Raw genomic sequence first — 22,570 nt, forward strand, 5'->3', positions numbered from 1 at the left:
CATTTTCCAGTCCTCTGGTATCTTGCCTGACTCCCACGACTCAATAAATAACATAGCCAGGAGCTATAAGATCCCCTGCCAGTTCCTTCAGTACCCTGGAATAAAATTCATCGGGCCCTGCTGACTTGAATTAATGGAGACTGAGCAAAGAAGGAAGGAAGACACTTTACACTCTTTTACTGCATTATACATGGTCTCAGGATGACTGAAGTAAAATCAAAACTTCATAAATAGCAACTGTGATATGCCACAAATGGCAGTAAAAATAATAACTGTTTTAAACAGTCACTGTTCTTTCACAAGACAAAGTGGATTAGCACATCATTTCAGTGTTCCACAATGGAACTGCCACATTGTTTTAATGTTCCACAATGAAATTTTGCAATGATGTCAACTGCTTAATTGCTTCATTTGATTTTTTTGCATACAGTTAACTGGCAACCAAAATTCAAATGTAATAGAAAGAATTCCAGAGGGCCTGGAAGTCAAAGTCACATCCCTCACTGGTATAACTTTATTTAAATCACAGGCATTATACCACAGATGAGTTTGGCCCAAAGGCATCAAGAATTTGCATTAGTGAGCCCAATACATTCATCACAGAAATATAGAATTATGGCGTTAGAAAAGACCTTAAGGATCATCTGATCTGAACCCCTGCACAAATGCAAAACTACTACTACTACTACTACTTCTAAATCATCCCAGTATAATGCATACATTGCCTCCTCTTGAAAACCTTTAGTGAAGGAAATTCTGTAACTTCCCTGGGCAGTCAATTCAGCTGCCATGCTGTTCTAATGGGAAGGAAGTTTTTCTTGAGATATAATCAAAATCTACTTTGCTGCAATTTCAAATACTTGAAGAGTGTTAGTATATTCCCCCAATAATCTTTTCTCCAAGCTAAACATATCTCATTCTTTCAAGTTTTCCTCATACAGCTTGCATTCCAATCCCTTTAATTTTTTTCCCACCAGTTTGTGGACCCTCTCTAACTTCTCCACATCCCTGAAACATGGAGCCCAAAACACATTACTCTAGATAAGGCCTAATGAGCACTGAATAGAGTGGCACTATCACCTCCCCTGTGTTATTCTCAATGCTTCTGATGGTACAGGTCATCCAGATGGGTCTGATTTTGAAATAAACTGTTTCTATTTTCAATAAGGTACAGAAAATAGAAATATTAGAAGGACATATAGTGACTATTATATACCCAAGCTGGTAGTGAAGAGTTGCAGAAAAGTCTCACAAAACTAAGTGAATGGCAGATTGCACTTGTCAATAGTGAAGTTTAAATAATGAACATAAGGAAAGATCATCTCAACTATGCATACATAAAGCTAGGTTCTCAAGTAGGCATTACAACTCAGGAAAGACCTTGGAGTCATTATAGATAGTTGTCTAAAAACATCAGCTCAATGTGCAGTGGTAAGCTAAAAAAGCCAAGGTAATATTAGCCATCATTAAGAAGGAAACTGAAAACAAAACAGAAAAAAATCATCATGCCACTGTATAAACCCATGATGCACTCATATTTTAAATACTGAGTGAAGTTCTCTGGTCTCCACATCTCAAAAAGGATGGAGTGGAAATGGAAAAGGTACAGAGAAGACAACAAAGATGATTAGGGGTATGGAGCAGCTGCTATACCAGGAGAGACTGAAAGGGCTAAGAATCTTCATTTTGGAAAGGATAAGACTGAAGAGTTATATAATAGAAAATTTAAAAAAACCAGTGTAGATAAAGTAAATATAGAACAGTTATTCACTATGTTCCAGAATACAAGATCTAGAGGGCACGTGATGAACAAAAAAAAAAAAAAAAAAGGAAGCACTTTTTAACATAACGGGTGCATCTACACTTGTGCTTAACTACACAGCAGACTAATTCGCTGCTATATAAATCACTGAATTCTACATGTGCAACACTATTAGATCACAGCGTACTAATTTTCTGTGCTGTAAGATAGTACTATCAGGGACGTGTGTAAATGCTGATTTGGGTGTACACTGCACCCGGTCAAGCCAGGCAGCAGGGGGCCAGACCTATGTGGTTTCTATGCGTTTGCTGAGAGATGACCTGGGGATTCTGGATCCCTTCCCTCCCCCCTCCCTCCCCCCCCCCCCCAGATCCATTGGCAAGCCTCATGGTAGTGGAATCGGCAGCTGAATGGAATAGCCTGATTGTTTTGATGCTGAAGCCCTATCACACCATCCAGTTTTATATTGATTTTCGCAGTCAATGCAATTTCAAAGTGTGATATGTACCCTCTGCCCAGAATAAAAAAAATGGTGGAAGGAGTGGATAGCTTCCAACATCTAATGGACAGAGTACTCTACCCACACTGGGCATATGCAGCCGCCTATCTGGATGACATAGTAATATTTGCCAACATGTGGGCAGAACACCTCCAACAGGTGAGAGAGGTGTTGTAGTCAATACAATGCAGCTGGTCTCATGGCCAACCCTGCCAAAAGTCATCTGGGATATACAGAGACTAGATACCCAAGGTATATACTGGGCAGTGGCAAAATTGGGCCCCCTGTGGACAAAAGGCCTTGGTGGAATCACCAGCACTAACAACCAAAAGACAGGTGAAGGCAAGCTACTACTGGTAATTTATCCCACAATTTGCTGCCATCACAGCCCCACTAATATACCTGCTGTGAAAAGGGGCGCTTCAAAGGATCCGGTGGTCACCCAAGTGTGAGGCAGTGTTTGGGACAGTAAAATGGCTACTATGCAGTGTGTTGGTCCTGCACAGCCTGGATTTAACAAAGGAGTTTATATTACAGACAGATGTCTCAGAGCAAGGCTTGGGGGCTACTCTCTCCCTGGAGTTTGAAGATGGAAAACACCCCATCATGTAGCTCAGCAAGACGCTCCTTCTCCAGAAGCAGAAATTTACTGCAACAGAAAAGGAGTGTCTAGGGGCAGTTGAGACCCTCCACTACCTCCTAGGGGCCCATTTTTGTTTGGTCACTGACCATGCCCCTTTAATGTGGCTTAATGCTATGTGGGAAGCCAACCCCTGGTTGATACAGTAGTATCAGTCTCTTCAGCCTTTTGATTTATCAATATACCACCACCCTGGGACTGCACATGCAAATGCAGACTTTTCCTGAGAGTGGGGTGGGGGGATTAAAAAAATTGCAAGAGTGAATCATGGGTTCCACTCTTGGGAGGGTTGTGTGTAACTAGGTGCATGACTCAGGGGCTGGAGCCCAGCTGCAGAGGATTAGAGAGTAATAGCCTGCTTCCCTAGGAACACAAGATCAGCTGACAGGGGTGATTGGCCAGCCTCAGAGGAAGTTAAAACTGCCAGGGAGCATAGCAAAAGGGAGAGTGGGAAGGCTTTGGTGCTGATGAGGAAGTACACAGCCAGGGTTGCCCTCGCAGGGTCTGAGGAAGGGCCACAGGTTTTGATTTATCCATTTGTTGTTTGTACACTTGTCTGTTTTATTAGGTTGCTTTCTGTGGGGACAAGTTATCCCCAGGAAAAATAAATGGCCTGCTGACAGGAGTGATAGCCACTACACTGCCACCATCAGAGACTGGATACTGGGCTATATGGACCATTGGTCTAAGACAATATGGCACTTGTTATGTTAATACAGGAAAGAAACGGGGGAGTGAGAACAGGTAAAACTGACAGAAAGCTGCACTTCATGCTTCTAATGTAAGAGCAAACTCAGGTGCTCCTCTTCCCCTTTCCTAGGATGACAGCCACATGGGAGGCTATAACAGGGGACTCAGACCCAGTGGAGGGGAAACAGAGAGGAACATGCCTTTGTTGGGTGCCAGGTTGTAGGGATTACTGACCTCCAAACCGGAAGGGGGAGGAAAACCTAACCTATGCATCCAGGGTATGTGCAAAACTAGTGGAGATGGGAGACCAGGCAGAAGATACAAGGAGAGAAAAAATGCAAGAAACATTTGGGATGGGGATTGGGAATGAAGGGGCCAGTCCATGAAGAGGGGATTTGTACCAGTGAGTCACGGGGCTCCTGTCATTTTAATAGGATGCAGCAGGATAAGATGGCTGTGTGGGGCCACAACTACAAGAGTGCAGGCTAGCCCTTAATTAAGGCAGTAAAACTACTGTTCTGGGCTGGAGAAGGCACATGATAAAAAGGGGCAAGGCCCTGGCATATAAACCCAGGGCCTGAGCCAGAGCTGGCACCCAGACCCTGCAGGCTGCAGGAAGAGGAGGTCCCCTAGGGAAGCTGTCTGCAGGAAGCAGTACCCAGGGATACACAAGCTACCCACAAGAGTGAGAGCAGGCCTAGCCCTGAGAATTAATTTGTGGTAGGAGACTGATGGACAGTGGAGACAAACTTTGCAGAAACAGTCTGTTTATATTTCAGGTGTCCAGCTGTATGTTTGTTTATGTTTGCTGAACAACTGGAGGACTGGGAGTGACTGTAGGGTTGGAGGAAGCCACAAGTGCCTGGCAGGCTCCCCTACTGCAAGGCTAAGTCCTGACGAGCCAGGGCTCGAACCAGTGGACCTGGACTGAGCGGCCTCAGCTAGAGAAAAACGGGACTGAGGCCAAGCAGGCTGAAGCCTGGTCAAGGGTTGGGGTCTATGGGGCCCAGCATTAGCCCAGGACAAAATGGGAGAAAGAGAGGGAGAGAGACTTTGGGGTGTTGGGGTTTGAATTCCAAGCCAAGCAGGCCAGGGTAAGCCCATGTTGTAGCAAAAAGGGGACAAGGAAGACCACCTAGAGCTTGCCAGCTTCTAAGGGCAGCCACCCCTATTCATTACATAATAACATCAAGGCATGGCAAGTGAAACATCAGGGGAAGACCCTGAGAGACAGAAGCAAAGCCTGGTCAGGACTAATGTGGCCATCAAGGGGGTGGGTGTCACAGCAGCCCTAGGGCACATCCTGTTACAGAGGCCTTATCTGACCCATGGCAGCAAGGCCATGGGGTGGGGGGGGAGGAATAACTCACATTACAATACAGATATAGGAGGTAACAGAGAAAAGGGATTTTTATTGTTACAAACTGTAATCCAAATATTATCAATTAAATTGACAGCTTCAGAAAGTCAACAAGTCAGCTTCAGAACGCCAGCTCCAGAAAGTCAAGTTGGGAGTTTTCCATAAATTCATCAAGCTGAATCTGAACTCATAACTTTGGTTACAGGTCAATACTAAAACAAACCTAATGCTGAGAAGGAAGACAGAGGGCAGCCTTTTTTGGCTCCTATCCAGAACAGTTAAAAATATGACAAACTCCAATTTTCTTCTCAGAATTCAGCCACATTTGGTAGAAATGTAAGAGGAATGGACACCACAATGTTACCACCACCTTGAAGTATACTTCCAACCCCCCAACCCCGCCTCTCCCCCAAAATCCCAAAACAGCTGATCTTGCAAAATCTGGGGCAAACTTCAGTTACATGTTTCATAGTTTCATAGTAGCTAGAGTCGGAAGGGACCTAGGAAGATCATCTAGTCCGACCCCCTGCCTTGGCAGGAAAGAGCACCGGGGTCAGATGACCCCGGCAAGGTGCTCATCTAACTTCCTTTTAAAAATCCCTAGGCTAGGAGCCTGCACCACTTCCCCTGGAAGCCGGTTCCAGGCCCTAGCCGCCCTGACTGTGAAGTAGCGCCTCCTAATATCTAATCTAAACCTACCCTCCGCCAGCTTGTGACCGTTATTCCTGGTCACTCCTGGCAGCACATGGGGGAACAGGGACTCCCCCAATACCTGCTGATCCCCCCTGACCAGTTTGTAGCAGGCCACAAGGTCCCCCCTTAACCTTCTCTTGTGGAGGCTAAACAGGTTCAGGTCCCGTAGCCTCTCCTCATAAGGCCTGCCCTGCTGACCCCTGATCATACGAGTGGCCCTCCTCTGGACTCTTTCCATATCGTCCACGTCCCTCTTGAAGTGTGGCGCCCAGAACTGGATGCAGTACTCCAGCTGCGGCCTGACCAGTGCCGCATAGAGGGGGAGGATCACCTCCCTGGACCTGCTCGAGATGCATCTGTGGATGCATGACAGGGTACGGTTGGCCTTCTTGACTGCCTCCCCACACTGCTGGCCCATGTTCATCGTGGAGTCAATGACGACTCCAAGATCCTTTTCCGTCTCCGTGCTGGCAAGAGGGGAGTTCCCCAACCTGTAAGTGTGGTGCCGGTTCTTCCTCCCCATGTGCAACACCTTGCACTTATCAGTGTTAAACCCCATCCTATTCTCATCCGCCCACCGTTGCAACCTGTCAAGGTCAGCTTGTAGCCTATTGCACCCTTCTAGTGCACCCACATCCCCCCACATCTTAGTGTCATCAGCAAACTTGAACAGGGTGCTTTCTACCCCCTCATCCAAGTCACTGATGAAGATGTTCCAAGGACCGAGCCCTGCGGAACCCCACTGCCCACGTCCTTCCAGGTCGAGAAGAACCCATCCACTACCACCCTCTGGGTGCGGCCCTCCAACCAGTTAGCGACCCATTTGACCGTGTGGGCATCGACACCACAGTCTCCCAGCTTTTTGATGAGGACAGGGTGAGAGACAGTGTCGAAAGCCTTCCGGAAGTCCAGAAAGACTACATCCACAGCAACCCCTGCGTCTAATGATTTGGTGACCTGATCGTAAAAGGCCACCAGGTTGGTCTGATAAGACCTGCCACTGATGAACCCATGTTGGTTGCCCCTGAGCATGCATTCCCCCGCAAGGCCCTCCTGGATGTGTGCCAGGATAATTTTTTCAAAGAGCTTACCCGGGATTGAGGTAAGACTAACTGGCCTGTAATTTCCCGGGTCCTCTTTTTTTCCCTTTTTGAAGATAGGGACCACATTGGCCCTCTTCCAGTCCTCCGGCACCTCACCAGAGCACCACGAGTGCTCACAGAGCCGCGCCAGGGGTCCTGCAATGACCTCGGCCAGTTCCTGTAGAACCCTAGGGTGAAGATCGTCCGGACCAGCGGACTTGAACACGTCCAGCCTCTCCAGAAGTACCCTAACTAACTCCTTGCTAACCCCTGGCCCAGGCGTGTCTCTCCCGGGGCCCGAGGGGGGCCCAGCAGGGAGGTAATATATTTGTGCCATCAAGGGACAGACAAAGTAGCAACAACAGCAGCCCAGGGGCATATCTTTATGGTGCAAGAGAGCACTGGACTAAGACTAAGACATGCAACATCCACCTTGCACATGCTAACTCTCAGACTAGTAATACCATAACTGCTTTAATGTATTTTAATACCAATGAACTCTATACTCTAAATTAAACAATTATTCCAAATGCATATATAGTATTGGGAGCCAGAACTGAAATGCAGGAGTCCCCAGTGAGTGTCCAGATCACTGGGCCAAAGGATCATGCGCTCTTTTTCTTGGTCACTTTCTGGCACCATGAATCTTACACTCTCAGCTGCACAGCAGCACAGCTTCAACAAAAGGGGTGAAGAGTTTCCCATCCCAGCCTAGTTTACAGAGAAAGAAAGAGGATAAAAGGAATGAAATTGTGTGGCTGAATCTGCAGTACTACAGAATACTTTTCCTGATTTTTTTTTATTCCACCCATAGGTCTATAATCTCTCATGTACCACAGGAAGGGACTTTTCTGAGGCTTTGTGATGATGGGATCTTAACAAAAAATTCCTAATATATAAATTATGAAATGAATGCAATTTCCCTTGGATTATAGACAAGTCATAGAGAATTTTTAATTCAGCACTTAAATATATTATTCTTCAGTGCTATGGAGAAGGGTGTACTACTTAATGTATTTCCCCAGGGCTGGCTAGAAGGAGAAACTCCCAAGGTTACATCACCCTCTGAACTGTAGTAGGAATTCTTTCAGTTACATGGGGAGGGTCTGTATTTACAGGGAACATGTGCAATGCTGTAACCAACATGTTTCCTGAAATGGTTTTGGAAAAATCAAAAGACTTATAAAGATGCTGATAGCCACAAACAGTGCATTGCATGTGGACTTGAGGCAAAAAGAAAAAGACGAAGAGAAAAACCCAGCCCTTAACTAGGCATCTTTGTCATCCAGAACTAGTCAGTCTTCAACCTCTGATGCACTCCACGCTAACTGCAGGTTTGATAACTTTGCTGTAAATGTACATATTTCAGAGTCACAAAATATGAAGCCCAATTCCCAACCACAAGAACAGAAATAACCTCAGTTTTTTTACACATGGCAAAGGGCCATTATCACGTGCTACAAACAGCATTCATAGTGGCTTCTCAGCTTGTAACCACGCATGTATCGTAAGAGTCGATTCTAGCTCTGATAATGAGCCAGACCTTATTATAACCATGGATGCTTGCCCAAAAAGAGTCTGTCTTGGGGTGTAAGAACACTGATGGCAAACAGAATCTTATTTTATTTGTGTCTTGTGGCCATACTAGGGAAAATGTAGAGAATTTATGTTCTCAAGAGACTATATCTGCCTACTCAATTGCTAGGTAACCCTGGGAAGGTTGTAAAAGCAACAGTCTATAATTCATTACATGTCACAACCTGAGACTAACACAACCTAAGCAACAGAAAGGAAGTAAACTAATTTATTTGAAATTTCCACAATCCTTAGCTTTTTCATTTAACATGTAGTTTGCCTAATAGCTGAGTCAGATAGGAAAATTAGCAAGATGACAGAAAAGCCACCTTATCACTTCTGTTTTTAAGCCATCACATTTATGAGGGAACTGGGAGAGAAACAGCAGGAAAGGATGGTGCACAAGTCAAAAAGTTTGACAGGTCTTCTCTGACCATTCTTTACCTAAAAGACATGTGGAGCTTCTGCCAGATCAAAAAGCAGGATCTCTGGTACTACATTTACTTAAAACTATCTTCTGATTTAGCACACTAACTTAATGGATCCACCAATCCCATCTAACCAAAAGATCTATGTACTCCCTTGCCCCTAACATGCACTAAGATGTGCAACAGACACACAATTAACCAACAGCAAGGTTAAAGAAAAAGACCTTTTCACAAAGCAAACTGTTCAGCAGTAATAAAAAGCCTCTCAACTGTTCTTTTTTTATTTTTTGGACAGAATACAAAATGCCTAGGCATTTTTACCTTAAAAAAAAAAGAAACAGAGCAAAAAACTCTAGTTTAGTAATCAGCACTTTATTACAGCTTGTAGGTGCACATGCAGCCTCTCTCTCCTTAGCTTTGTCCTCTTCATTTACTGTAATTGTTTTCTTCTAGATAACAGATTCATTATTACAAGTATGTATCCAAACTAAAACTTGGGAAATTGCAGGCATATTATGGAGGCATAACCTGAGGTCATCTTTCTGTTATTTCCCTGTTATAGTATTGTTTAATGTTGTGATTGTTGTAGGGAGGGAGGGAGATCTATGTATTTTTGAGGATACCCACAGACCTCTGCAGGAGAGAGGAGCGAGGGTTTGGGAGAGATAGCAGGAGGTGGGGAGGGGCTGTGGGAGTGGAACTGGGCGTGAACCGGGAAAAGAGGAGGGGAAGTGAGAAGAGATGTGAATGGACATTAAGAAGCATAGTTGGGATGTGCTGGTGGGTTTGATCTCCTAGGTGACAGGCAGGAAAGCAGGAGGAGGTTGGGTGAAATAGAGTTTCACAGTTTTTGGGGTGTCAACTGGGGAATCTATAGTTGTTTCTTACCTATGGGGTGTTTGTCATTTATTGCAAGCTACCCGGACCCTTTCTAGGTAAGATGCTATATAAATACAAAACATAATTATTAATATAATTTTGTGAATAACAGTAAAGCAAATACTACACACAACAAAAATAGGCGAACACAGGTTTTTCTAAATAAACACTTAGGATGTACAGCCTAATCAAAAAGCTTACCTTGACAAGCTCCAGTGCGGATGTTAGGGATGAAACCACGACGACATGGCTGAGGCTGAGCAGGACACATCTCACATGGGTGGCCCCAAGCACGGCCAATTGTTGCACAGCAGAGAGTCTTTGTGCAAACAATGCCTGTCAACTGGCCCTGGCACATCTGGTTGTTGACCTGAGTAAAACAAGGACCGGTTCTATAATCTGGAATAGAAGAATGGAAAAAGGGAAAGATCAGTGTCATGTACAAAGGCCTATATTAGTTTCTCTGCTGTGTAACACAGAGGAATCCATTTTTTAAACATGAGTCAATATAAACCAAAAAAAAACCAAACAGGATTTTCAAACTTAAATCATGGTCTTGCATACGTAAGTAATAGTACATTTTCCACTGAGCATACTTATTCTGTAGAGAACGTTTTCATATGATTTCCTTGTGAACGATGCTGGAAGATAAAGGGAGCTGATTCTAAAGGAACTATGCCATTAAGTGATTAAATCAAAGTCTCTGGTAAAGTTAATACTGCAAAGGCAGGAAGGAAAGGGGGAAGAAAAATAACTTTATTATTATGTCCTGGGAGGGCTGAGAGTTAGGATTTCCTGTCGCTGAAAAAATTCATTATCATTTACCAAAGGGAACTCCAGACCACTGGCACTTCTTTATCAGTTGAAGCCATGCAAGAAAAAAATTACACAACGACCATTCCTGTTGTAATGCTTACCACAAAAGCACTGTCTTGACTGAAGCCTTTTTCATAGAGCACTAATTAGATTATCATTACTTTTCTATTATGAGCATCATGGGAGTCTGTGCTGGTTATGCTGATTAACTACTGGGTGTGAAAAGCATTCCTAAACATACAACGCAGATTTAATATCAAATGGGTAACTTACACATTTAATAAAAACGTATTTTAAATCTCACTGTGGGATGCCTATAGAGCAGTGGTTCCCAACCCCAGGTTGCGACTCAAATGAGGGTTGCAGGGGCAATGCCAGCAGCACTGCACAGAAAAGACGAGCCCCACCCCAGGCCACCACTGCTGCCGTCCTCTGCTCCCAGCAGCAGGGCATGGAAAAAAAAAGGTGGGAAACCACTGCTATAGAGTCTTGCCTCACAGTCGCGTTCAACCTGTGCAAAAAAACTGGGATTGTAGTCTTACCAAAACCCCTTCAAGTAATGTGCAACACTTAGTTGTACTGCTCCTGGAGCAAAAATAAACCGGGTCTCGGCTCTATGCAAGATGTGGTGCTCCTATTGGCATTTAGGGAGGGGAGGAACAAGGGCAAGAGTCAAGGTTCCACCTACTTCCTATTCACCTACATGAAATAGGAAGTAGCATCCTGGAAATAGTTACCGTCTTCCCATACAAGCTTTAACAGTACAGGGAGCTGGTACATCCCATTTCTCCTCTGCCTGGACATGAAACTGGGGCTATGGTTGAAATGTAAATGGGGAAAGTAACAACTTTCCTATAAATAAAAGTGTTGCAATTTTAAGACCTGACACATTGCGCCTTGAAGAACCAGAACCAGAAGATTTGTTATGGCCAAAGGAGAATTCTCCTCCCCTCCCCTCATGCCCATTCTAATGGGGCCCTGGCAGTTTCTCAGAAACAGACTATTTCAAAAGTAGCAATGTTTTTGTATATAGAAAAGCTATTTTAGATTATGACCAAGTATCTCCAATAGCTCCCTGTGAGCTCTATAGAGTTTGATTTAGGGTTCCTAGTGGAAATCCGGATTTCATTACTGAGTTCAAAAGGATAAGGATCTGCATGGTTCTGCCACTTGTCATCTCCACTTGAAAGTCCCTGGAGATTCAATGCCAGCTGAGACAGCCCATCAAGGAGAGACTGGAGATTCTGTGCCAGACCAAGATGGGATTAGAATTTGTGTCCTCCGCGAGATGGTCAGCTAATCAATGTTCCCCTGTGTGCTTGACTACTTATGACCACTGTTGGAAAACTGGGAAAAAGTTGTCCAGTACAGCATTCTGGGAAGTCTGCCCACTGGCCCTCCAGTAGCTGCGCACGAACTGTGTAGTAAACTTTATTGTGCACCTGCTCAGAACACATTCTAACTTTAACGCCACCTAACATCCCACATATTTAACACATACGAAGTGCCCCAAGCAACAGGGCTCTTAGTCTGCTTTGCATTACTGATCATGCCCATAAAGCAAAAGTTAATAATAAAAGAAATAAATGATAAAAGTATACAGAAGACTATTAAAAGAAATAAATGTATTCTCATATGGACCCATATTAGGCATAAAACTGTACAAAGGCTTTTGCATGTGGTTAACTCCAAAGGACAGAGTTTAGCACATGCACTAGATCTCCGTAAATCAGCACCTAATTGTTATTATAAGAATGGAAGATAAAAAAATAAAATAAAAGAGGTGTTGGACAGTACTGCATTTCTCTCCCTACCTCCAAATTATCAAGCAAAAATTATGCATACACTGAAGCAATGTTTTTTCTACAAGGTCTGCATTATCAAAAGGAAGTCCTGTACATTAAGAATGTTACAGCATACTCCTTCCTCAAAGATACAGAATCACCATCAGCTTCACCATGTTCTCAGTTTCATTGTGGTCCAACATCCTTCCCTGTCAAACTAACGACTGTCAAATAGTAGTTGCATTTTCTCACAAAATGCAGAAATGATCTCTCTCGATGGCCAGTAAGATAAAACAGTGACCGCATCATGGAAGAGCCTTATATGGGAATAACTAAATTTCAAACATGAACAGATTTTGTACATCCATCCGGATTAAGGTTCCATGAACCTACTGTGGATCTTGCATTAATTTTAATTAAAGGCAAAGGATTAGTGAAGAACTCTGTTCAATATTACGTATCCCTTGCACGAAGTTTGGCAAGGTGTTATGCAGCTTGAGGGAAACAGTATCTTGTATTCTGTTTTCAAGTTGCAAATCACTGCCAATGACCAAGTTAGTCTGAGAAAATTAAAATATTACCAGAAGCAAAACAGAACTGTTCAGAAAATAAAAACATTAAGACAGATGAAATCATGACTCAGCTGAATTGATGTGAGTTTTGCTACTGACTCTAGTAGGGTTGAGATTTCCCCCATAGACAAGATTATCAGGTCCCTTAGCAAAGACTGGTACTGTACTTTATTACTCACTGAAGATTAGCTATAAACAAAATACTCGCCATGTCATGTCAAGAATGTAATTTTATCCATGTTTGCAAGCATCTAGAGGAGGAAGGGCTGATCATAAATTGCCAGCATGGATTTGTAAAAAACAAATGTCAAAAAAACTTGATCTTCCTTGACAAAGTAACTACCTGGGTGGATGAAGGAAATGCTTTGGATATATAGTGTATCTGGACTTCAACAAGGCTTTCAACAAAGTCCCACGTGACCTTCTCATAAATTAGAGAAATGTTGGCCAGATAAAACTATGACAAGGTAGATAGATAACTAGCTCAATAGCTGCTGCAAGCAAAGGCTAACTATTAACAGGTCCATGTCTCAATGGCAGGTTTTCAGTGGAGTCCAACAAGGGCCTGTCCTGGGTCAGGTGCTGTTAAATGTGTTTGGATGCTGGCATGGAAAGCTTCTTGAGCAAGTTTGCAGACAACACAAAACTAGGAAGGACTGAGAAAACATTGGAAGATGGAAACATAATTCAGAAGGATCTCGGTAGATTGGAAACTTGGGCTAGTAAGTTCAGTGTGGGCAAATGCAAAGGGCTTTACCTCGGCAGGAATAATTAAAAAAAAATAAAAAATGGGTGATACCTGGCTGGATGAAAGCACTATGGAAAAGGACTTGGGAGTCTTGATAGATTACAGATTCAGTATGAATCTGCAGTGTGGTGCAGCTGCACAAAAGGTAAATGAGGTTTTGGGATGGGGCTGTGCTCGGGGTGGGTGGCAACAGCGCTGGGGGGGGCCTACGGGATAGACTACAGCCACCCCAGAATTCACCACATCCCCCTCTCCAAGCACTGCTGCCACCTGCCCTGAGTGCAGCCCCAGCCCAACCCCTCCCACCCCCCACCCTGCCAAGAAGAGCCTGGCACCATCTCCACCCCGCAGCAGCCTGCCCTCACCCAATGCACAGATCGGGGGGGGGGGCACACATCCATCAATGCCTCCCCCCTCCCTACACCCCCCAGACAAGCCATTTGTGGCTCCCTCACATGCCCTACCCCGCCCTGGCTGAGCAGTGCCTGCTCCTGCCAGTGCCCCAGCCCCACTCCCCCCCTCACCAGAGGGGTCTTCATCTGTACCTCCATGCCCCTTTCCTCCCCCGCCCCCTTCTCCCCCAACAGACTTACCAGCCAGATGCTGCTCTCCAAGCTGCCAGGCTGACCATGTGCTTACTCTGGCTGTGCACATGTATGTGGCATTTATCAGTGACATTATTGGCCACATCAACCAAAAGCAGCTGATTGCCAATAATGTTAATTTTTCTTTCCTCAGTGCCGATACAATATGGACCAAGGTGCACCTACAGTATTTTCCATGTTTCTGGGCTTGGCTGGTTGCCCTCCCCCACTCCCCCCTCCCTTTTCTGCTACATGTGTCATGATGTTTTTAAGCCTTCCACAGAGGCACTGAGTGTTGGCTATAGCCAAGGCTAGGAACTTTACTCTGGGTGTGACAATGATCGAGTTGGTTGGGACCAAAGGCAGAGGTTCCTAGCTGAAGGGTCTTTCCTTTCCACTCAGGGTCAGACTGATCACCACCGTACCACTCCAGCTTTCCCAATGGGGAGCATGCCGTGGAATAAGCGCCACAGCTGCAGCCCCAACCCACGGCAGCCCTGTGTCCTCCAGAGCCGCCTCAGGGAGAAGTGGGCAGGCCTTTGGTGGAGAAGCCCCAGAATGCTGCTAGTACCATGCCAGTGAGCCACATGCAGCTCAAGCTGCAGTTTGGCCACTGCGGTACTAACATCTGAGTACATACACTGCTAGCAAAGCATATGAAGCAATTTTTCAAGAAAGGGATTAATACAACATCAGAGTCAAGTCTTAGAAAAATGGCATAGCCTATTTGTAAATAGCTATCAGCATCACCATCTCAGTCAGTATTTGCTTGTAATACGATTGTGATAACAATCTCTAACGATATGAACGAATGACAGTTAGGTTATTCTTTGTGAGACTCACACTGACTATGGACTTCAAACTGACTGGTTTCAGAGATGCATGGAGCTAAAAGCTCCTTAAAAGGGTAAAACTGAGAGGAACATCTATGAGTCACTTTATGTGGAAAAAAAAACCTCTTTCCATAATTTAACCAAGACCTTGCCTATACTTACCCTGCTGGTAGCAAAGTGCAGCCATAACCACCAACCCACCAGAAAACACTCATAGCCAGGTGCTTCTGGCAGCTCCACATGCTCCCTTCAGCAGCTCTGCCATCAGACAGTGAAGTACACCCTGAGAAAATATTAACAACCGGAGGGACCATGGCAGCCGGCAGAGAGTGCAGGAATGTCCATACATGCCTTTCGCTGGCCACCAGGCAACAGCCTAAGGTTTACGCACTTGGCAGAGGTAGTTTAACACTGTTAGCATAAAGGAGGATTTCTGCTCCTGCAAAGGAGTTTAGCAGAAGAACTGGAGGCCACATCCAAATAAGTGAGCACGTGCCTGTTCTGGTGTCTCAAAGCAATTTGAAATGCTGCAAGAGGCATGCTACAAATGCAAAAATGTTCCCTGCACTACATATTTGCAGTGCAGACTAATTTTTATACTGGGAAATCCTGGTATCAAAGAAAACCCACACTGGGAAAAATGGGCACAGGACGCACTCCTGGGGTGTGCTCTGAAGCAACCAGGGGCTGGGTCCTTCAAAGAGATGCTCTAGCACCTGCCAGAGTGTCTCTGCTGCTCCAGCATGCTGTATTCCCTTCCCTTCCCCAATTATTCCTGGCTTTTCTTTCTCTCTCTCTATTCCCTATAGACAAACATTAGTGAGTGCAGACTTAGGATAAGCTTTAACATTTTTATTTTGGTAGCAAGTTTTTGGTTTTGGATACCCGCTGTTTTATATTGTATTATTATTAGGTTTGTATTGATTCTTACTGTTGTATATTGTATTATTATCATTTTCATATTGATTTTTATTGTTTCATATGGATATTGTATGGTTTAGCCTGTGTTTGTAAGTGAACCAAAGTAATGTCAAATTTCCATTTTGTATGTCAAGTCTCCATCTTATGCCCTCTGCCTGGGCATCCCCTATGTCGTAACTGTATGAGTCATGTACCCTTCCCATGTAAATTAGTTCCTGGATGAATGAGAGTGATTGGGAATGACTGAAATACAATGGTAGCAAGCCTCTACTGAATGGCCTGCAAGGACTGGGCCATCACCTCGCATTGATTCATCCAGGAACCATGGACCTCACCCAGGAACACAGATAAGAACCCAGCAGTTGAAAGACAAAAGACCCTGCAGAAATTTGAAAGACAAAAGACCTTGCAGAACCAGCAACTCTACCATTGTACCCCATCATTACAGACACCCGAAACTGCACATCCCTGCATGGAGCACACATGCTCAGTACACCAGGAGCTGACTCTTGCCTGGGCATACCTCCTGTCACTAGGGTCACACAAGGTCTGCCTGTATAAAAAGAGGCAGTGAAGACAAACCCAGTGGGATGCCCTCTCCATCTGGACCAGCACCGTGCCACCTGCTGACGACCGTCCTCTGGACAACATCTACTGGACAAGAACCCCTTTCCAGCCTGGATAGGTAGCTATCACCCCCACCCCACCCTTCTTCAACCACGGACTTGGACTCTGCTTCTCTTCCCTACCTGGACTCCAACCCTTCCACTGAGTCTCTTTCTCCTGCTGCCATTGTGAGTGCTTGTGTGTGAACCAATAACTTCATGGGGCTGTGTAGTGTGTTGTCTGTGTAATAAAATTGTTATTTGGACCCCTAAGTTGGATTTGGCTTTACTATGGTTTGGCCCTGCTCCAATCTCTGCTCCTTGCCCCTCTAACTGCTGTCTCATTTCTCCCTCTCCTGCTTCTGGCTCACTGCCATCTCCAACACCTGTCCTGAGCTCCTCTCTGCCTCCAAACCTCCTGTTTCTTTGCCACTGTCTTATCCCCACTCCCTTTTCCCCTGAGCAACCAGGCTTCTGCCTCAGTTTCTTTCCTGGTTGTCTCCTCCTTGCCACCACTTATCTGCACCCGGTCCCCCAATAATATCTCAGCTGTCTGCCTCAGTTTCCAGCCCCAGTCTACCTTAAGTAAACCCAAGCCTCAGTTCCTCAGCCAGCTTCTTTGTAGTCCACTGTTCTAATCCCAGTTCTGGCAGCTTTTACACCCTACACTTTAACTCTCTCTCACCTGAACCTTCCCCCAAGTATCCCAGGTACCTCAACCACACACATACACACTGTACCATCCAAGTTAGAAACTTACCTGTGTGTATGTGTAGGTGGGTTGTATGTGTGTGAACTGGTGAGTGTGTGTGTGTATATATGTCATTGTGTGCATAATATACAAATTAGTGATCTGTGTCTAAATTTTGGTGTGTATAGTGTATGTGCTTGAATTGGTGATAGGTATGCATGTGCCTAGGCTGGCTTGGATGTGTATGTGCCTGAGCAGGTAGTGCGTTTGTGTATGCACCTAATTGATTTGTGTGTTTGTATGTGCAATTGTGTCACACCCTCCTAACAGCGCACTATTGAGATCCTCAGAGTTGGCCTGACCCCTCAAGGTTACAAGGGAACTGTGGGTGAGTTGGGGGATTGTGGAGAGGATCCCATCCCCCCCTCCCCCACATGGCACACAGGCCTCCCTACCCCCCCACAGCAGCAGCTGCAGCCATCTGGGCACTCATGGCCCAGTTCTGGAAGAGCCCCCCAGCAGCATGGCATAGCTTGGCTTCAGCCACCTGAGACCGGAGGGATGTGGGCCGTGGGGTTCAACATCTTCATCAGGGACTTGGACGAGGGGCTAAAAAGCACCCTGTTCAAATCTGCTGATGACACTAAGATGTGGGGGGATGTTGGCACGCTAGAAGGGAGGAATAGGCTGCAATCGGACCTAGACAGGTTACAAGGGTGGGCAGATGAGAATAGGATGGGATTCAACACCAACAAGTGCAAAGTGTTGCACCTGGGGAAGAACAACCGGCACTATACCTACAAGTTGGGGAACTCCATTCTTGTCAGTACAGAGGCGGAAAATGATCTTGGAGTCATCAGTGGCTCCAAGATGAACATGGGCCGGCAATGTGGGGAGGCAGTCAGGAAGGCCAACCACACCTTGGCATGCATCCACAGATGCATCTCAAGTGGGTCCAAGAAGGTGATACTCCCCCTCTATGCAGCACTGGTCAGGCCGCAGCTGGAGTACTGCATCCAGTTCTGGGCGCCGCACTTCAAGAGGAATGCGGACAACATGGAGAGGGTCCAGAGGAGGGCCACCCGCATGATCAGGGAGAGCAGGGCAAGCCTTATGAGGACAGGCTATGGGACCTGAACCTGTTCAGCCTCCACAAGAGAAGGCTGAGGGGGGATCTAGTGGCCTGTTACAAACTAGTCGGGGGGACCTGCAGGCACTGGGGAAGTCCCTGTTCCCCCGAGCACTGCCAGGAGTGACCAGGAATAACGGTCACAAGCTGGCAGAGGGTAGATTTAGGCTAGATATCAGGAGGCACTACGTCACAGTCAGGGCGGCTAGGGTCTGGAACCAACTTGCAAGAGAAGTGGTGCAGGCTTCTACCCTGGGGCTCTTTAAGAGGAGGCTAGATGTACATCTTGCTGGGGTCGTTTGACCCCAGTACTCTTTCCTGCTATGGCAGGGGGTCGGACTAGATGATCTACTCAGGTCCCTTCCAACCTTAGAAACTATGAAACTATGACCCGACGTCACCTGTGCCACATGTCACCAGCCCAGCCCGCTAGCATACACCTTCACACAGGACCAAGCCACTCCTGCTGCCACTTGCACTCCCGGCACTACGTGCAGAAACCACGTGCTATCAGGCCAGGCTGGGGCCAGGCCAGGCTGGCTCCATGTGGCACAAGCAGCACCAGGTCTCAGCCAACTAGGGCCACGCTGCACCACCAGGGGGCTCTGCCAGCAGTCAGCCATGAGTGCCCCAACAACCGCTGCTGTTGCAGAGAGGGCTACATGCTGTGGGGGGGGGGGGCACCCACCCCTTCCAATCAGTCTCCCCCACCCCTACACAGTCCCCCCACAGCCACAAACCCCACCATAATTCCTCCACAAACTCCACACCCCTACCCAAAACCCCAACCACATATCCAACCACAAACCCCACACAAAACACTACACCCCAACAAACCCTATACCCACCCAGAACCCCCCACAAGCCCTAAACACACCCCTCTCACCCCTTCCCCCCCAAACCGCATTCCCCCCCCTCAAAATCTCATACATTGCGTGTCCAGCCGCTGGATGGAATGGGATGGGACCTGCTGGCAGAAGCTGCAGCCGCAGGGGCAGCTGCCACACAGCAACCGTGCCCCGTGCCTACACGGGTGCTAGGACACGTAGCCCCAGTATGGGGAGGGGTGAGGGGGGCTAATCCCTGGAACAACTTGGGGAGTGTGATGGGCTCGGGGAGGGTAGCAGCAGGGGTGTGTGAGACAGAGAGTGATGGGGGTTGGGGTGGAGACGTACTCTGAGTACGCAAGGCTGCCAAAGCCAGGCTCAGAGTCCCCCTGCCCCCACTACAGCAGCCCGTGCAGGGGCAGGCTGGCCTGGAAGAGAAGGGCTTACCCAGCCCAGCCCGGGCTTACCTAGCCCAGCCCAGCCCCTGAGCTTTGACAGTCCACCGCAGCGAACACATCTTCTGGAGATAGCTGCCCAGATGGCAGAGTAGAAGCACCAAAAGACATGACAGCAGTTCTGCACGAAAGTCAATTGTGTAGCACAATGGAGCACGAGTGATGTTAACATTTAGATATGACACTGACAAAATAAAGCCCTCATGACTCCAATTGTTCTGGCACCAGACCCACCACCTTGTCACCCATCCCAAAAGGCTCCCCATGTGTTCATGGGGAGCCCCATAGGACATGACCCTGCACACTCAATCTGGCATGCAGGGTGGCATGGGATGCAGTCCCAATCCACAGGGCCAGACTAAGGCAGTGCAAGATTCTAGAGTTTGACTGCCATGAACAGGACCAGGGAGAGGAGGTGCGGGGTCCTGAAGCCTTAATCCCTGCACAAAGGAGCAGGCAGAGGCAGTATGGGACCCAACCCTGGCCTGTGGAGGTAGTGCAGGGTCCCATGGCCCCAAACCAGGCACATGGGTCTGGCTGGGAGGTATGCAGGTCTGATGCTAGGGTGTGGAGTCTGATCCAGCCCACAGCCCAGCCCTGTGCCACTCATTTAGCGAATGGGGTCAAAAAGTTGCACATTACTGAACTATACCAAACTGCAAAACAGCCAGTGAAGAATGATTTAGGATTATAGGGAAGTAGGGCCTCATGAGACCTCATGAGGTTATCTAGCTAACCCCCTGCTCAAGACAAAATAGTCTCTGACTAAACTAGCCCAGACAGGTGACTGTTTAACCAGCTCTGGAAAATTTCCAGAGAAGGAGAGTCCACAACCTAAGTAACTAGTTCCAATGCATAGCCACCCTCACAGTCAGAAATCTCCAACCTATATTTCCTTTGCTGAAGCTTGAATCTATTGATTCTAGAAAATCACAAAGAAAATCCAGCCTCCTCTCTATAATCGCCTTTCAGGTATTACTGTTATTAAACACCACCTCAGGCTTCTCTTCTCCAGGCTAAATAACCCTAATCCTTTCAGAGTTTCCTTTTAAGTCATGCTTGCTTAACCTCTAATTATGTTTTGTTGCTCTGCACTCAACACCTTCTGCTTTATCTACATCCTTCTTGGAAGTGTGGGGCCCCAAACTAGATACACTACTCCAGATAACTCTCATTAGTGCTTAACAGAGTGATCTGCAAGTGACACTCCTGTTCATGAAGTCCAGTACATTGTTGGCTTTTTTCTGGCTCATATTTACCTCACTGTCTACAGTAGTGGTGCTTTACATTTTGGTTCCATAGGCCAGAAGAATGGTGTGGGACTGGTCTGCGGGCTGGATCAGTCCCCAGCCCCTGGGCCTTGAACTGCCCAGACAAGACTGGACCCTGCACCACACATTCCTACACTACCTCCCCCACATCCTTGCACACCTGTATTGGGCCCAATCCTGCCTCAGCCTGGGCCAGTGCACTAGAATCGAGCTCCATGCCACCTCCACCAAGGCCACTGAACTGGGATTCGACCCAACACTGACAGGTCCTGCAGGATAGGGGTTGGAGCATTGCTGGTCTACATTACCCCCCCATACGTCCTCCTCTTCAGTACTGCCTCCTAGACAGTAATTCCTCAGTTTGTAATTGTTCAAGAGTCAGAAAAATAAGAACAGCAGAAACCCAGCTGTGGACCAAACCTAGAACTCCAAGTCACCCACCCTCTATGGAAACAAGTGCCTAAGCTGCAAGAGTCTTTCAATCCTAGATAGGCCTTGTCAGCCATCTTTGGGCTCATAAATAAGACAATCACGGAAGACAATCATCCTCGACTGTGAGGGATTGCCGATGATGATGACAATTTGTGCATTAGGGCTGTGCAAAGCTTCAGGTGCTAATTCAATTTGGAGATTTAGCCTGATTCAGCGACCGAATCTCCAAATTTGAATCAAATCAGGAGATCAGTAAAAAGGTCCGAATTGATTCGAAGCTCTCCAAATTGATTTGGAAAAGATTCGGAGAACTTTGGAGATTTGGGTATTCCCCACTCGCTACTGCAAAGAGCTGGACACAGACTCCATGCTGGTAAGCAGGGCCAGGGGCAGGGGCAGGGAGAAAGGGGGCAAAGGAGAGGGGAGCAGACAACAGGGAGACCCCCAACCAGGCCCCATCCCCTGACCCCCGCCAGGCCCCCTGACTCCCGCCCGCTGTCCCAGAGCTCCCCACCCATGGCAGCTGCGCCGCCCGACCCCAGCTCCCAGTTCTTTAAAAAAAGCCCTGCACTCACCAGGTGCTGCAGCAGACATCAGGTCTTCTGGGGGCTCATGGAAGAGCCCCCCCATGCAGCGTGGGGCAGCAGGGATCGCCCCATCCCACCTGGCAGCTGCCAGTGAATGCAGGGCTTTTTTTTCATTTAAAGAGTTGATGCTAGGGCTAGGCAGGGCAGCCATGGGGGAGGGAGGCTGGGAGAGCAGGCAGGGGATGGGGGCTTGTGGAAGAGCCACACATGCAGTGTGGGCCAATGGGGATCACCCCCCTCCGACCTGGCAGCAGCTGGTGAGTGCTGGACTTTTTTTTTTTTTTTTTTTTTAAAGAGCTGGGATGCGGGGCCAGGCAGGGAAGCCATTGACAGGGCTGGGAGAGTGGGTGGGGGAGGGCACCTGTTTGATTCAGAGATTTGGCCAATTTAGTGGTGGCCGAATCTCCAAACTGGATTCAGCCAAAACGATTCGGGACAGTGATTTGAATCACCAAATCAAATCGCTGTGCCCCAAATTGGCCGAATCCGAAATGAATACTAGCTGCTTCACACAGGCCTATTGTGCATGCATTTGTCCCAAATGCAGGATTTTGCACTTCTCCTTGTGGTGCCTATCCTCCCAAAGAAAGGGAGGAAAGTAGATCCAGCAAACTATAGGCCCTTCCGCCAGACCTCTATCCCAGGGAAGGTCCTAGAAAAGTTTATTAAAGAGGCCGTCCTTAATGGACTGGTTAACACCAACATCC

The 22,570-nt window shown here is 46.9% G+C and overlaps 1 protein-coding gene across 2 annotated transcripts in view; it reads right to left on the reverse strand.

The window, feature by feature from the left end:
* Positions 1-22,570, reverse strand: part of FBN2 (fibrillin 2) — a 302,703-nt gene that overhangs the window by 211,052 nt on the left and 69,081 nt on the right. For both annotated transcript variants that reach the window (XM_090038496.1, XM_090038495.1), the window contains exon 6: positions 9,810-10,007. In XM_090038496.1, the coding sequence (XP_089894622.1) occupies positions 9,810-10,007 (198 nt within the window). The remainder of the gene's footprint in view (positions 1-9,809; positions 10,008-22,570) is intronic.

This window comes from Crocodylus siamensis, chromosome 3 (genome assembly GCF_052110815.1).
Source record: "Crocodylus siamensis isolate JL-2025a chromosome 3, ASM5211081v1, whole genome shotgun sequence".
NCBI classification, from domain to species: domain Eukaryota; kingdom Metazoa; phylum Chordata; order Crocodylia; family Crocodylidae; genus Crocodylus; species Crocodylus siamensis.